General features: G+C 33.5%; 1 protein-coding gene across 2 annotated transcripts in view; it reads right to left on the reverse strand.

The window, feature by feature from the left end:
- The window catches only part of LOC131041617 (uncharacterized), a 72797-nt gene that overhangs the window by 10184 nt on the left and 45401 nt on the right, over positions 1 to 17212 (reverse strand). Inside the window, exon 6 of one of the 2 annotated variants that reach the window (XM_057974751.2) lies at positions 15656 to 15990. The exons of the other annotated variant lie outside the window; for it this stretch is intronic. Coding sequence (XP_057830734.1) covers positions 15915 to 15990 — 76 coding nt within the window. The 3' untranslated portion in view covers positions 15656 to 15914. Of the gene's footprint in view, positions 1 to 15655; positions 15991 to 17212 lie in introns of those variants that run through there. 2 annotated transcript variants of the gene reach the window in all.

Here is a 17212-nt window from a genome sequence, read left to right on the forward strand (position 1 = left end):
CTTAACTCACGCTAACTAATCCAATAAGTCAACTGTCTTAATAACGAGATAATTCTTAAACAAGGATAATTTCTTTCAGTAAGACAAAATATATATCACAAGATAAAGTTTATCCATTAAGGTTTATTCATAACTTTCGTCCATACTTTTCATTAAAATTTCACTCATGCATCCAATTTAATAACACACTTGAATTTCATCATAAACCAACGAGATTTTCCCATGCATACTTAATTTCCTTAACAATAACTAAATATATTCGATTATTCTAATCTACAATCTTTCATGATCCAATTTACTGCATTTAAAAGATGACTGCATACATACATTTAAAATTAATTTCATCTAAACCACTTACACATTCTATCAAAAAGCCATCCATACATGCTAACACTCAAACATGAAACATAAGAACAAAAGCAACACATAACACCAAAATGATCTCGGAGTTCACTCCTAGAGGGCTACATCTTCGGGTTTGCTCAACTGCAAGACTCCTCTAATAATTAAAGAAGTTAATGGTACATAAGTTCCACAACATTTACATTCCTCTCATTGAGGCGAATCATACAAATAAAAAACCGACCACATCGATCAATAAATACATAAATGATCCTTACATAGAAACGGATCCAACTGAACATATTAAAAGCTAATACAAGGTTCATTGTCCGACAGTACTCTAACTAGAGACCTGACCCGCTATGGCCAACCACAAATCACCACTCGACACCCGCATAAAGGACAAGACCAGTTATGACACCATCACAAGGCAAAAACCAAACTAGAGACCGAAGACATAAACAGGTACCCCAATCAACCAAATGACAGGGTCCAAACAAATATATCAAGGCCTTGCCATTACTTTAAACAAAAGCGAATACAAAATTAAACTTGCATAGGCAATAACCGAAAAAGGACAATCTTCTTTCCTATTGGTTTAAACAATAAAAGTCGATCAATTTTTCTAAATGATCTAAGTTTTCAAAAATACATTAACAGAAAATCACCATTACAAGGTGAATACAATACTAAAATTGCAATATTTCTTTTTGTCTATTTCACAATACAGAGGAAGAATATAAACTAAACCATTTATTTCACTAATTGAAAATATCATTAACTCACCAATATTCCAAACGATACATTATTAAATTTCCAAAATTTCCAATAGTATATCATTAAAGTTTTCAAAATATCCAATGATAAACATTTCATTCTCTTTTTTTTTATTGCTCAAATAATATATTCCTGAATAAAATATTATTTAAAAATTATCAATTAATAAATATATTTTATTTCTATAATTTTCCAATTAAAATAATATTCTATCTATTTCCAAAAAGATACTTCCTCAATAAAATAGATACCAAAATTAAATATTAATTATTATATATTTATTTATCCCCAAAAATATAAATAATTAATAATTTATTAATACACAATATTAACGAATTAAGTATTAATATATATATAATCATGATTAACATATATTTAAAATATACATTAATTAATAATTAATAATTAACATATAATAATCAAATATATTAATTAATATTTAATAAAACAATTAAACATTTTAAAACCCACTTTAAATTTAATATGTTATAATATTTTTTTAATTTTAGTAATAAAAGCAATTTTATTTTCTTTTCTAATTTCTAACAAAGGGATAAATTAAGATGCAATAAACAAAAATCATTTTTTTTCTTTTATTTTCTCATGCAAATTAAATTAAAGCAATGCTTTAATTCTAATTTATTCTTTTATTCTTTTATTTATTTAAAATTCTAGGAAACAATAAATGAAATTAATCTAATTTATTTTCCACTAAAATTTAAATAAAAAATATTTCTAATATCATGCAACTTGCAACTTAATTTAATAACTTCTTTTAATTAATTAATTTATATTTCTATAGTAACTAAATAATTTTACAGAGATGCACAATTATTGACAGAACAACCATGGTCAAATATTGAAACCAAACCCAAACAAGAGGGAATATTTTCTCAGGTAAATCCCATTTTCTACCAAAACTTGCAATTTTCATGCATAGCAAAAATCTTGACAAAATTGTCAGAATAACTTTTCCCAATTTTCTCACCAAATTTAATCCACAAACACCCAGAAAATAACTTCTTTCCATAAACTAAAATTAATTTTCAAGAATGGACTTTAGCCAAGAACAAGAAATAACCAGAATAGGTTTTGAATTTGACAAATATTTTTAACACACATCATTCAGAAAGAGGAAAGAAATAAAAATATTTTTTTTAAAAACAACTAGAAAAAGCCACCCGACCTGGTATAGCTTTCTTGGAAGAACTTTGTAGGAGAGATTAAATCCTTCAACAAGCTTCCAAATAATTTTTCTTCACCAAAATCCCTGCCTCTTTCCCGTGACCCCCAAAAATATTTCCAAACCTAGGGTTAAATAGAAGAATCCCCTGACCTAATCCCTTATTTTAGAATTTAAACAACTTTTGAATAAAAAGAATAAAATAAATAAATAAAATAAAATAAAATAAAAATCATTCTTTTCAACTATTAAAATAATCTAAACTTCTTGTTCTAATTAAAAATCAAAATGTTTTTCTCCCTCATTTAATTTTAATTTTCTCGATATTAACAAAGCTAATAGTCGTATTTTACAATATTAATGAGGGTAAAATATTTTTAATTAAATTAAATTCTCAAAATCAATCTTACACACTATATAAAATATATACAAATAAAACTCACTTTTCTAATCAAAATTGATTTTCTTAAATAATTAAAATTAACCTTTCTATTCCAAAAAGCAAAACGGATTAAATTATTTTTATTTCAAACAATTTAAATCTTCTCTTTTTAAAATGCATAAACTGAATAAATTCGTCATTTATAATTAACCATTAAATTAAACTCGCTAGAAACATAAATAGAGCAATCTTTTTAATTAATGATTAATCACATAAAAGAAACCTATTTATTTTAATTCCTCAATTACTAATGCGTAAATGAACACATTAAATCAAAATAAATACTTAGGATTAAATACTCCATTTACCACATGCCAAGCACGCAAACCAAGTAAGCCAACCAATTACCCGACCCGCAAACCCAAATGAAAAGGGAAACTGACGAATTGCAAACGACACTCACTTGAGCATGACTAGGGTAAACTGAGGATTTTACAACCACCTAACCCAAATTCTAAGGACGAAAGAGGTATACTCAACCCTACGAATCCAAGTGAAGACGAACCTCACACCTAGGCGGTACTGTACCTGCAATCTCCTGCAACCAAGAGTCACACAAGCATATATATATATATATATATATATATATATATATATATATATATATATATATATATATATATATATATATATATAATGAAGATGTTAGCTCAAGATTAATAACAAGAATCAAGAGGACAATTAAACTTACCTAAGAATCGATGTGAAATCACATTAACAGGTACGCACAATAATCATAATATCTGACTAGAACATTACCTCATGGTAATTCAACCATTCAAGAATGCAACATAAAAAGTCAACCAAGGTCTAACCGGTTTTACAAAGCTGACTAGAGTAGGGGTACTACAGTAGCCACAAGTGAGATATGTGCTACCAATTGTTTTTTTGCTTTTCTTTCTTGTTTAGCAACATCTTTCATCAAATCTAGTTTCAATAATCCCTTCTTGACAATCTCAACAAACTTAGAAGCATCTTTCATGTCCTTTTCTCTTTTATTTCTTTGTTTCTGCATAGCAACACCACTCTCTATTGTTTCAGCATTACCAAATATTTCCTTTGTCGGTTTCGGTGGAGCATCTAGGAGTATTTTAGCATATGAATCCAAGATGTTTGAATCCACCTCATATCCCATCTCTTTAATCTAGACAGTTCTAGGTGTAACTACCTCCATCCAAATTTCATATCTTTTCACAGCAAAGCATATTTATTTATCATACTTATCAACAATGCTTTGGGGAATCCTTTCCTTTTGCCTCATTTTAGCTTGAAATTTCTTGAAATGTTCTTGTACCAATTTGTCACTATCAGATCCCATGCTGGTAATTGCCTCATTTATCTATTTTCCAACAGAAATGTCATAGGAAATATCCTTGTAGACACCTAAAAATGGTCAACGCTTGCGAGGTCATACTTTAACATTTGCGCATTGCCTCATTTTAGGTTTTTGCGTCACATTAACATTTCTCCTATGTCACGCACTTGGTTTTTATCATTTGCGAACATCGAGTCATTCTTCTACATTCTTCCTTTATCTCGCTCTCAAATTTGGTCTTGTCGACAACACTATCCAGTCATGATTTTAATCAATCTTATCCTATTGCATTAATGTGCGTGCTTATTTGTCATCATTTTGGATATCGTCAATCCTAATTAGGGTTTTGTCCTCTTATTAATGTTATCATCAATCTTATCATTTTGGACATCGTCAATCCTAATTAGGGTTTTGTCCTCTTATCGATTTGTCATCAATCTTGTCATTTTAACGATCGATTTGTCATCGATCGTTGTCATGTTCGATCTTGTCATTTTGCGATCGATTTGTCATCGATCGTGGTCATTTTCAATCTTGTCATCTTGCAATCTATTTTGTTATCGATCCTTGTTCTCTTGTCAATTTTGTCATTTTGCGATCATTTCGCTATCGATCGTTGTCTGTCTCAATTATGTCAATTTGGATCAATTTGTCATTGTTCCTCATCAATTGGCGCATTTTTCAGTCAAATCGTTTATCACATTGGTCATTTATCAATCCAAAATCAAATCAAATCGAGTCAATTATATTTCAAGACCTAATTCGTCTTCTAGGGTTTTATGATTTATTCATTTAACCTAATTTGTCATTTCTTCCTCTAGGATTACTAAATTATTTATTAATCCTAGATCTTCTCATTACAATTAAATCTTTATTTAATTGCTAATTATTCTTCCTCTTGTAAATTAATTAATAAATGACGAATTGTTAATTAATTTACCTAATTTCTTCTAGTTCCTATTTTCCTATTTTTCCATCAATTTCTCATTCCTAATTGTCATCAATTTCAATTTTTTTAATTTTCTTAATTTCCAATTTCTTTTCCCTCCTATTTCATCTCCTAATTCTATGGGAATGACATTTCAATTTGTCATAAATTGTCATAATTGACAATCAATCAATTTTGACATAGAATGTGTCATAATTTGTCATCAATTATCAATCAATCAAATTGTGCATGGAAAGTGCATAATTTGTCATATTGATTTGAATTTCCATTCGAATCACTATCATGCTAATCTTGTCATCTCTCCAATTCTTCTATAAATTGGATGATTTTCTTCAATCAAACCCTTAATTAATAATCCTTAATCAGACTATCGAATTTACGCTTCTAGTACTCTTGATCAAAAATCTCGTCTACTTGCTTTCAATTGTGTGTGCACTTGTAGGTGAGATCCACAACCATTTGAAGAGGAAAGAAGAACAATGGAGCCGCATGAAGGAGCGTTCAAGTCATGTCTATGGTTTGCATAATCTTTCGTTTTTGAATGCTTTGTTTTCATGTCTCTATTGAATGTGTCTTAGGATAGATTCATTGCAAATTATGCATTTGTGATTGAGCTAATGTCTAGTGTTTCGATTTATCTATTTGTGATGATTTCCTATTTCCTAACATACAATCCTTATGCCCAATACCGAGAATCTCCTTTGAGAAGTAAAGCATTAAACACACAATCAAATTTCCAAATTTAAAGGTTCCCCTCCTATCTCCTTTTATTTTATCCAAATTCTCTAGCAATTCATCCTTTAACAATTCACAGATGTCAATTTTTGCATTATTCAAGATCATCTCATGAGCACTATGAATGCATAAACTAGATACAGAATTCAGTCTGTTAGTATGAGCAACTTTATAACCAATGACTATACTTGCAAATTTAACATTGTTATCTTTTATATCATTGACCCTAAGCAACCGGTTGTCAAATGTTGCGTCGGTTAAGCTCATAACCTCTTTGTTTGGAATTTTCTTTTTCTTGTCAGGCCTAGTGTCGGTGGAGGGTAAACCAGTAATAGCTCGTATAGCTTCCTTAGTGATCTTAAATACTGAGTCTAACCACATAAATTCACCGTTAACCTTGCTAAGAACATAGCGGACGGTTTCATTTGAGAATTTCGGCATATGGAGGATGTCAATGAACCCTAAATCCTCAATAACCTTGTGTTCCAGTTTAATTACCCCATGTTTGTCAGTGATAACATTCATGAACATATTCTTCAAATATTCAGACCCTAAACTTTCAATGTTATAATGTATGTATGCCCTGGGGTCTTCAATAAATGTAACTCCCTTTGGGATCCTAGAAAATGCACCAATGGATTCATATAGTTCTGCTATCTTAGGAATTATTTTGAAAATGGGTCTAGGTTGTTTTATGTTCTCCACAATGGTAGGCTTTGCAACGAATTCAGGAACGAAGGATGAGGAGGCCATTGCGTAAGATAAATACCTTCTAGATGAGAAATCCTTGAATGCTCTGAAAAACTTTTTGTTGCTTCGCCTTTAGGATGCTTTTGCTCAATTTTTCTCTCTTCGAATGCTTGAATGCTTGGTGAGATGAAATGAGAAGTTACAATGCCTTTATAACCAAAAAGTTAGCTTAAAGCTACAATAAATTCTTGTCGGTGAAGTGAAAACTCCACATACCTTCCGGTAAAGAAGAATTATAACTTCTTACCACCAATTGAGGCTAAATGCATGATTTTCAATTAGTTGCCTTATCCGTAAGGATTATTCCTTAGTTAGATGAAGAATCTCCTGTCGGTGCAAGATTGCTCTGTTCTGCCAGTGCAAAGACAGATTCATCATTTCTCTGATCTCTCTTCCTAATCTATTGTTTACTGAATTCTTGTTTGATTTAATTTACCTTTTCTTTTCACTTGTCATTAGATCCTTTGTTGTTCACCGGTACACTCTTGCTTCTACAAAATTTTGCAATATGCTCAATCTTGTTCCATGCATAACAAGTTACATTGTTCCTCTAAATAGCTTTTCCATAACCTTGACCGGTTTGAGTTCTGCATTGATTAGATAAATGTCCAAATTTACCACATAGCATTTCACATTCATTCTGCAGTTGTCTAAGTTATGACCATTTTTTTTGCATTTGGAACATTGACCGGTGGATGAGTTTGTATTATGATTATTCCTAAATCTGCATTGATTTACTTTATGACCAAATTTGTTGCAATTAAAACATTTCCCATTGAGTTTATAAGCATTAGGTTGCCTTATCGGTTTGTTGTGATCATAATTGTTTGCAGTTCCGGAACTTTCTCCATGTTCAAATCCAAGTCCAATTGTTTCTCCATCAGGTTTCTGACTTTTCAGCATATCATTAAGCTTATCTGAACTCTTCTTGAATTTGTCTTTGTATTCATTTGCAGTGACCAACTCACTTTCCAGAGTGCTAACTTGTCTCATAGGTTCCTCTTTACCATGTTGCATGTGAATCAAATCTGTTTTGAGCATATCATTTTCATAATCGAGCCTTAGAGATTCATCTAATCTTTCATTGAGTCTTCTGGCCAAATCTTTTTCATTCCTCTTTCTATCTTCAATATCCTTGCATAATCTCATGGTTAAATCTTGCATCTCATTCTTCATGTTATTGTTCTCTTGTCTCAATTTTTCTGCAATATCTCTAAGAGTTTCTTTTCTTCATCATCTTGGTTTTGCAATTGCACATGTAATTCTTTTCTCTTATTCTTTGCTATAACCAGGTTATCCTGAAGTCTTTGATAAATTCCTGAGCAATTCTAAGTTCATCTTCCAGTTTGATATTCTTCAATTTTTTTGCATCAAAATCTTCAAGAGATCCTTCCAACTGTTGTCTCAAACTTTTCATCGGTACCGGTTGCAGAATCTTCCTCAAGCTGTTAGGCTTCTGCAAATAGAGAACTAGGCTTTGATACCAATTGTTAGATACTTGAACAGTCCCAAAGACACTAAGAGGGGGGTGAATAAGTGTCTAACCGATGGATGAAATATTTGAACTTGTTTGCAACTTTATAACCCAAATTAATATACCGGTAAACAAATAATAATGCAGTAAAGAGAAACAAAAGTATAACCAACAATACACACCATAACACAGATATTTTTGGCCAGGAAACCCAGTAGGGGAAAAACCTTTGTGGGATTTGTGACACAATATTTACTCACCAGCCAATATGAATAAATATTACTTGTACAATAGGGGCCTGCACATGCAGGAAGGCCAACTGCCTAGAGCTCAGTGCTCAATACAAAATAGGAGTCACACTGACTATAAAATTGGATGATTAAATCCAATGACAATGTACTGCTGAAAATAGCATCTGTAATGTTGGATTCAGTACCAGTTTAAGCTCTATCTGATACCTCTAACATAAACCTTGATTCATTTTTCTCTTCTCTTATTCGCTCATATGATAATTACATCAAAATGCATACAATTCATTCGCTATCATAACCTATCACATCTCATATATCGCTTCCTTACATTACCTATATTACATTTTATAATGACCTACAAGATCTCATACATATAGGACTCTTTACAATACATCATGTCGACTATACAAATATAATTACAATACAAAACAATATTATTTCAAGTCGTCTTAGAGTGTCAGTATGAACTGTTGTCAATGTAGACTAGATGCCGGTGAGAATAAACTTGTAGTGTCTGTCAATGCCGATAGATGATGTCTACTGCCGGTGTAACTTGTGAACCATGTTACCAATTGGTTGTCATCAATGACAACATCAACTATTCTCATCTGAGTGTATAATGTCAACACACCAATCCTTGTAAAATTTTGCAAGTGATTCAGGGACTGATGCAATCAACATCATGCTCAACTAACCTCATGAAGGGATACAACCCCTAGTTGACTTCTAAGAAACTCAAATGTAGTCTTAGGTAGAGATTTGGTAAAAATATTTGCAAGCTACTCCTTAGTAGAAACATGCTCTAGGATAACATCTTTGCTCTGAACTTTTTCCCTCAAGAAATTATACTTCAATTCAATGTGCTTGGTTCGTGCGTGCAAAACATTATTCTTGGAAATATTTATGGCACTTGTATTATCACATAAAATCTTTATAGGTTATGAAATCTCCATCTTAAAACCTTCCAAAATGTGTCTCATCCAAATAGCTTATGTGCAATTCATATAAGCTGCAACATACTCATCTTTAGCAGTAGATTGTGAAGTACTACTCTATTTTTTCTACTCCATGAAACAAGCCTTTCTCCAAGAAAAAATGCTCCACCGGTTGTGCTTTTCCGATCATCAACATTTCCTGCCCAATCAGCATCTATGTATACCTTCAAATCAAAGTTTTCTCCATATGGATACCATAACCCATAGTCAATAGTACCTTTCAGGTATCTAAAAATTCTCTTGGTTGCTATCAGATGTGTTTCCTTAGGATTCTTCTAGAATTTAGCAACTATGTCAACCGCATGGGCTATGTCCGGTCTGCTGTGAACAACAGTGCAATTTGTCAATCATTAACCTGTATTCCTTCTCATCAATAGACTTAGATTCATCCTCCTTAGACAACTTACAACCTGTAACCATTGGTGTTCCAACTGGTTTACAGTCACTCATGCCAAATGTCTTTGAAACCTCTTTCGCATACTTAGACTGTGTAATGAAAATACCATTCCTCATTTGTTGTATCTGCAAGCCTATGAAAATTTTCATTTCCCCTACTAAAGACATTTCAAACTCATTTTTCATTTCATCTGCAAAATTGTTACTGATGACATCATTACCTCCAAATATGATATCATCAACAAATACTTCACTGACCAGTATTTCATCTCCTTCAAACTTGAGATATATGTTACTATCATCACTAGTTCTCAGAAATCCTATCTTCATCAGATGTGTATGAAGCCTTTCATACCATGCTCTGGGTGCCTGCTTTAATCCATATAAAGTCTTATGTAATCTGCATACCATGTCTTTCTCATCAGTCAAAGCATAACCATATGGCTGCTCAATGTATACCTCTTCTTCCAATATCTCATTCAAAAATGCAGACTTAACATCCATCTGATATACCTTGAACTTCTTATGGGTTGCAAATGCAAGTAAAGTTCTGACACCTTCCAGTTTTTCTACTGGTGCAAAATTTTCACCATAGTCTTCTCCTTCTTCTTGCGCATAACGTTTGCAAACCAATCTTGCCTTGTTGTGAACTACAACACCATAATCATTCAACTTGTTCATGTATACCCATTTAGTACCTATAACATTCTTATTTACTGGTCTGGGTACTAGGGTCCAAGTATTGTTCTTCTCGATTTGATCCAATTCCTCCTCCATAGCTTTAACCCAATGATCATCACCAAATTCTTCCTTAGCAGTTCTTCGTTCAATGGTGGAGATCATGCAAGAATTATCTCTAATTCTTCTTCTGGTTAGTACTCCAGCATCCTTATCTCCAATAATTTGTTCAGGATTGTGATTCAGTCTCACATATCTAGGAATAACATGATCATTATCTTCGAGTTCAACTTCTTCGTTCTCATCATCTTCTTCTGAATTTATCTGTTCTGGTTGAACAAGTGCATCAGAATTTGCTTTGCTGGTTTCAGATTTCACAGTTTTTTGTTCCAAAATTAAAATGCAAGGATCTTCATCCTTTTTCTCTGAACTAGTTCCTTCTGAGACTTCAACAAATTAATCCACTCGAACATCAGCACTCTCAACAATTCTCTGTGTTCGATTGTTAAAACATTTGTAGGCCTTACTCTTGGTGGAATAGCCAAGAAATATACCTTCATCACTTTTAGCCTCAAATTTGCTAATGTAATCACCTCTCTTAATAAAACATTTGCTTCCAAATATCTTAAAATAGCTAACATCAGGTGACATTCCATGCCAATATTCATAAGGTGTCTTTTCCTTACCTCTTTATCAGAACCCGGTTCATTGTGTAGATAGTTGTGCTGACAGCTTCTCTCCAAAAGGTTTTTGCTACACCTCCTTGTATCAATATTGTCCTAGAAACTTCAACAACTGACCGGTTGTTTCTCTCTATGATACCATTCTGTTGTGATGTGCTTGGTACAGAAATTTGTTGTTTGATACCATTCTCTTCACAATACCTAGTGGATTCCTTAGAAGTAAATTCACCACCTTGATATGTCCTCAAACATTTTATCTTCTTACCGCTCTCTTTCTTAGCTAAGTCCCTGAATGCCTTGAACTTACCAAAATCTTCAGTCTTATCTTTCAAGAATGTGACCCACATCATCAATGAGAATCATGAAATATTTGTCACCTTGAATTCTTTTTGATCTTATTGGTCCACAAAGATCTGTATGAATCAAATCTAACAAGTGCTCTGCTGAAAAAGATTTGCTCCTGAAATTTGAATAAGTCATCCTCCCTAACTGACATTCTTTGCAAAGAGCATTAGCCGGTTTGTCTAACTGAGGCAAACCTCTCACTATCTTGGACTTACTCACTTTAATGATTTTATCAAAGTTTATATGACAAAATTTCCTATGCCAAAGCTAACTATCATCAATTTTGACAAAAAAATAGTTGCTAACTTTAGAATTAAGGTGAAACAAGTTACCTTTAGTTTACTTCTCGGTTGCAATCAATTCACCTTTGTTGTCAAAGATTTTGCACATACCATTTTTAAACTCTAGTGGGTATCCTTTGTCATTGATTTGTGTCACACTCAAAAGATTGTGCTTTAGTCCTTCAACCCAGTAGACATCATCTGCACTGCTCTTCCCATTAAAAGAAATAACTCATTTACCTTTAACCATGCAGGGTGAATCATTGCCAAATCTAACAACACCGCCATCAAATTCCTTCAAGGAAAGAAATTTGCTCCGATCATCGGTCATATGATGTGAACAACCACTATCAATGATCCAATCATTAGAGTTATCCATCCTGTATACTAATGCCTTCTAGTCTGCTATCTATTTCTTAATAGCTACAAACACAATATCTTCACTAGCATCACCATCAGATTCTTCATCAGTGATACCACTATCAATAGCAATAAGACAATCTCTCTTGTCTTTACCCTTATACTTCTTGAATTTATCTCTCTTGTGTTCATTTTCACCATTAGGAAAATTAGACGCTATATGGCCAATCTTGTTGCATGCAAAACATTTTAAAGGTAACTTACCTCTATATTTACCAGTGCCTCTAGGCAATCGTTTTGGCAACAATGCTTCAAGCTCCACTAAACTGTCTTCATCCTCAGCATCTCTGCTGGATCTGGATTCATAACCATGACTAATATCTCTACTTTTTCTCACAGATGGATTAGAAATAGAAGCTAAAGCAATAAGCTTGCCAATGGAGTCCAGAGTTACCTTAGTTTTGTCAATGGACTTCAGCTCCTGAATAGCTGCAACTCGAATAGCATAGACCGGTAGTAGAGTTCTCAGTACCTTACTGATCACTGTGGCATCTTCCGCTTTCCCTTCTGCACTCTTAATTTCACCAACTATCTCTTTTATCCTTTAACCATACTGCTAGATATTCTCACCTTCAATCATCCTCATGTCATCAAACTTTCCTCTTAGACTCTCCTCTTTAGCAATCTTAACATGTTCATCACCGCTATAAATCTATCAAGTTTTTTCAATACCTCATATGTAGTCTCAAGACCATGAACATCTACATATTCAGCATCAGACATGGAATTGATAATAGCTTCCAATGCTTGATGATTTTCTTGTTGTTCTTTCTTTTGATTATTAGTCAGAATCCCAATAGGTGCAATATACTTAGTATCTACATGATCCCAATACTAGCTTCCCAAACTCTTGATGTAAATCTTCATTTTGTCCCTCCATATCCTATAGTTTTCTCTGTTGAAATTCGGTCCTTCTTTCTTCATCATGATCTAGCAGATCTTTTCCTCAAGTTGTTAGGCTTAGATCTTAGAGGACCTAAGTAGCTCTGATACAAATTGATGGTATGATGAAAGAATAAGTATCCGGTAGATTACTGAGAGGGGGGGTGAATCATTAAATAGAAAAATTGATACAAACTTCCCAATCTCAATCTCAATCTCAATCACACAAAGTAAACTTATCAATGAAATACCACTGTCAAGATCAATACTCATAAGAAAACTCAGTTGACTGTTACAACAACTTAACAATAAACAACATTAAACTTGTAAACATCCAAATGCTTTATCATATGTCAACATACTTCATTTCTCAATGCTTCTAGTTATCATGCCTTATCAGAAATAGTTAAGTAGTTAATCAAATCAATCATAAGATCATAACCACAAAAAAATTCACCACATGACACAAGTATTTTTGACGTGGAAACCCAAATAGGTAAAAACCACGGTGAGATGGGACTCAAGATAATATCTAAACTCTTCTGAAGTTCGCCTTGTTGGGCGCTAAGCCTGTTAAAGCTTTTACTAAAGCCTTGTTAAGAACTGATCCTGTTAGGAATCACCTGGTAAAGAGATCGACTTCAAATGCCTTGTTAGAAGCAAGTACCGTGTTAGGAGTAACCTCAGTAGAGGATTTGAAAATCCAATCTAATGGATCACCTTGTTAGAGGATTTAATAAGTAACCAAGCTTGTTAGAGCTTACCCAGTTAAGAGATTTCAATTATGTTGTAATTGTTAGAAAACAACAGGAGTTTGTTTGATCTGTCTGAATAGCACTACACTTGCTTGATCAGATCCATTTCATGCTCCTATCTGCCTTTACTCAAACTATAGACTCATTATCCGATTTGGAAACCATACGCTCAACTGATTTCTGCCAACTCTTGCCAACACTAAACAAAACAACTTCATCAACCGTAAATACAAATCAATTAGGTCGGTAACACAACAAAAACATAATTCTCTCATCGAGATTACAAACAAGTTGGTACAAGTATGACCGTTGGATTACATAGTAATCTCTACACATCAATCAAGAAAACCTCAACCGCTCCTTGATTACCACTTCATCGAGCTCAGTAACTCATCACGCGCTTTGCATTAGATGCAATACACTTTGCTCATTCCCTAGACAAACAAACGCACCAAAACATTTTGAACTTGTCTTCATACAATGATCATACGTGTCACCATCATTACCACTGAACATCATATCATAAACCAACAAAACCAATCCAACAACCTTAATCGGTTAGAGTGTAACAAAATCAACTGGTAGGGTTTACCGGTTACATTACATAGACAGGGTTTAACCTTTTACACCGGTTACTGGTTCTCCTCACAAACTTACATATCGGTTTACAATATCCTTCACAAAGCTCTTCCTACCGGTTAAAAGATAATATCAACAATATCATTACCAAATAATTGACATTAATGACAACATAACATATCATTAATGCAGTCTTCATGCAAATGTCAACACATTCTTGGTCTTATTTGTCGGACCCTTCTTGTCTCCATTCTTGCTTCTACAAAATCTTGCAATGTGATTAAATTTGTTGCAATTATAGCACACAACATTTCTTTGTTCGGATCTATAGTTCCCTTGATTTTCTCTTGATCAGCTATTTGGAAGGTTATTCATCATACTTTTGCATTCACTTTATTTACGACCATACTTACTGCAATTGAAACACTGACCGGAGAAACATGGACCATTTTGATTTATTCTACTTCGGCATTGACTAGCCTTATGACCAAATTTATTTCAAACAAACCAATTACCATTGAACTTTTGAGCATTAGGTTGTCTTACCAAAGACCTTCTAGGTTTTCTCTTCTGCTTTTCCGACTTAGTATTGCTTTGACCAGATCTAGAGCTTTCACCTTTCTCAAATCCAAGACCTCGCTTGTCATCTTCATTATTTTGCCTTTGAAGTAGCACGTCAAGTTTAGTTGATCTAATATTGAACTTTTCCTTGTACTCATTTGCAGTAGCAAGTTCATCCCTAAGAATGACAATCTTCCTTTCAAGCTCTTCCTCATTGTTTTTGGATTGTTGCAGTTCAAGTTTTAGCTGATCATTCTCATAATTAAGTCTACAACGTTCGTCAGATCTATCATTCAAGGATTGAGTAATATTCTTTTCATTTTTCTTCCTTCCCTCAATCTCCTTGTTCAACCCCATCATTATAGATTTCATCTCATGCTTCAGGACAACATTGTCTTTTGCAATCTTCTTACATTATTTTGTCTTCTCCTTCAAGGCTTGACTCAAGTGATCATCGTTTATGATTTGTCTTTCTTTCTACTTTAATTGATCATGGAGTTCCTTTCTCTTTTCCCTGAACTTATTTAGTTGCTCTTTCAATTACTAAATGAAATTCTCAGCATCCTTAAAATTCGCTTTCAATTCTCAAACTTTAGCTTTGAACTGGTCAAGATCATCAAGTGCAACTAGAAGCTGATGTTGAAGAGACCAGAATCCAATGAATCACCTTCTCATTTCCTCCTCAATATGTTAGACTTCTTCCAAGGAACTAGGCTCTGATACCAATTGTTGGAATCAAGGAACACTGGGAGGGGGGTCAATCAGTGTTTTGCAAACTTTAACTTTATTAATCTTCTCTTTCAACCACTTAATATGTTGAACCAAAAGAAAGACGCAATATCACAAAGCAATCAACCACAACACCATAACACAAAGATTTTATACATGACAAAACTGGTCAAGGTAAAAACCATGGTGGGGAAGAGACCCACAAATGAGTAATACTCAAATGTAAAGTTTTACAATGAGAATGCACATGCATTCATGCACACTACCTAGAGCTCAGTGCTCAAAAAAGTGAGGCTCACTACCTACAAATGAATTATAATAGATCATTGAAGTACATGAACTAAATAATAGAATTTACAAATGTCTGATTATAATTCTAGTTAAGAATCATTTTACAAACTTTTCACATGATGCCTTATACTTCTTTGATACACTATTCTGCAATAATTCGGAGCACAAATCTCTAACCTGCACATGTGAAACTACACACAATCAATCACCAACATCTTTTGCATACCCACTGATATCCCAAATGATTATAACAATTGATCTTATATATCTGCAACAAGAAATTAATTCAACTGAATGTCGGCTCAAGAGAACTTAACATATAATGAAACGTGTACACATTGTCGACCAAATTTTATCTCAAATAATAGTGTGGACAAAAACAATTGATCATATGCTACCAAAAATGCCAAACAAAACACTTGGACCACAAAATAAATTACCAAAATCATCCCGCATAATCCACATAAGGATTATTCACATAAGACTAACATTATGCATTGTAACCCAAAAACTGAGACACGAAGGCTTCTAACTCACAAACCAATCATCATCGAAGGCTAAAACTATAGAATAAGGTGATACAGACAGTCATCAACTTTTCTTGAAATCCACAACTCAAAATGTTATCCTGAAAAAGAAGTAATACTCAAAATATTGAACTTTGTCGAATACTCTATTATAGCTTGTTGGACTTGAACCAATCTTCAATCTAACTTCTAGTACAATCAAATCACACAATAAGGATGGTATTACTGACTTGGGTTTCCACCAATGACAACACCTGCTGACATGTGCAGTGTCTCTTGCCAACGATCTTGATGTCATAGAGGTAGGTGTGTACAGCTGGCAGAGATAATGAGGTGGATGTTGAACTGAAAGAGTTAGGCGATGAAGTAGAAGAAACGTTGTGAGCAGTAGTAGGTTCTCATTTGAGTAGATTCTCATAAAATCAAGGGTTGGTGCTCCTTTGGGTAGGTGCCCATAAACTTCGGGGGTTGGTGATCATTTGGGTTGGTACCCATAAACGTTGTAATCATTTTTTCATTGCGAGGCTGGATTGGAGCAATAGACTCCAGCAGCATTTTGTTAGAAATTGACACTCATTTGATTGGTTTCAATATGTTGTCATTGATGGCAACATGTTTCGACTTTCATATCTTGGTTTCGTTGTTTACCGGCAGACACTTCACCGATATTGGCAGGTATCTTCACTGGTAGAAGGAATTCTTTGGGTACCGACATTGCAGGCTGACATGACTTCATCAAGATACCGGAATTGGAGGCCGACATCATTTGGGAGATCCGGCAATCGACAATTGATTTTGATATTTATGTGTATATGTAATTGATCCGACATGTATATTCATTTTGTAATTATCTATGTAAGTCAACATAAGGC

Source organism: Cryptomeria japonica, chromosome 8 (genome assembly GCF_030272615.1).
Source record: "Cryptomeria japonica chromosome 8, Sugi_1.0, whole genome shotgun sequence".
In the NCBI taxonomy this organism is placed as follows: domain Eukaryota; kingdom Viridiplantae; phylum Streptophyta; class Pinopsida; order Cupressales; family Cupressaceae; genus Cryptomeria; species Cryptomeria japonica.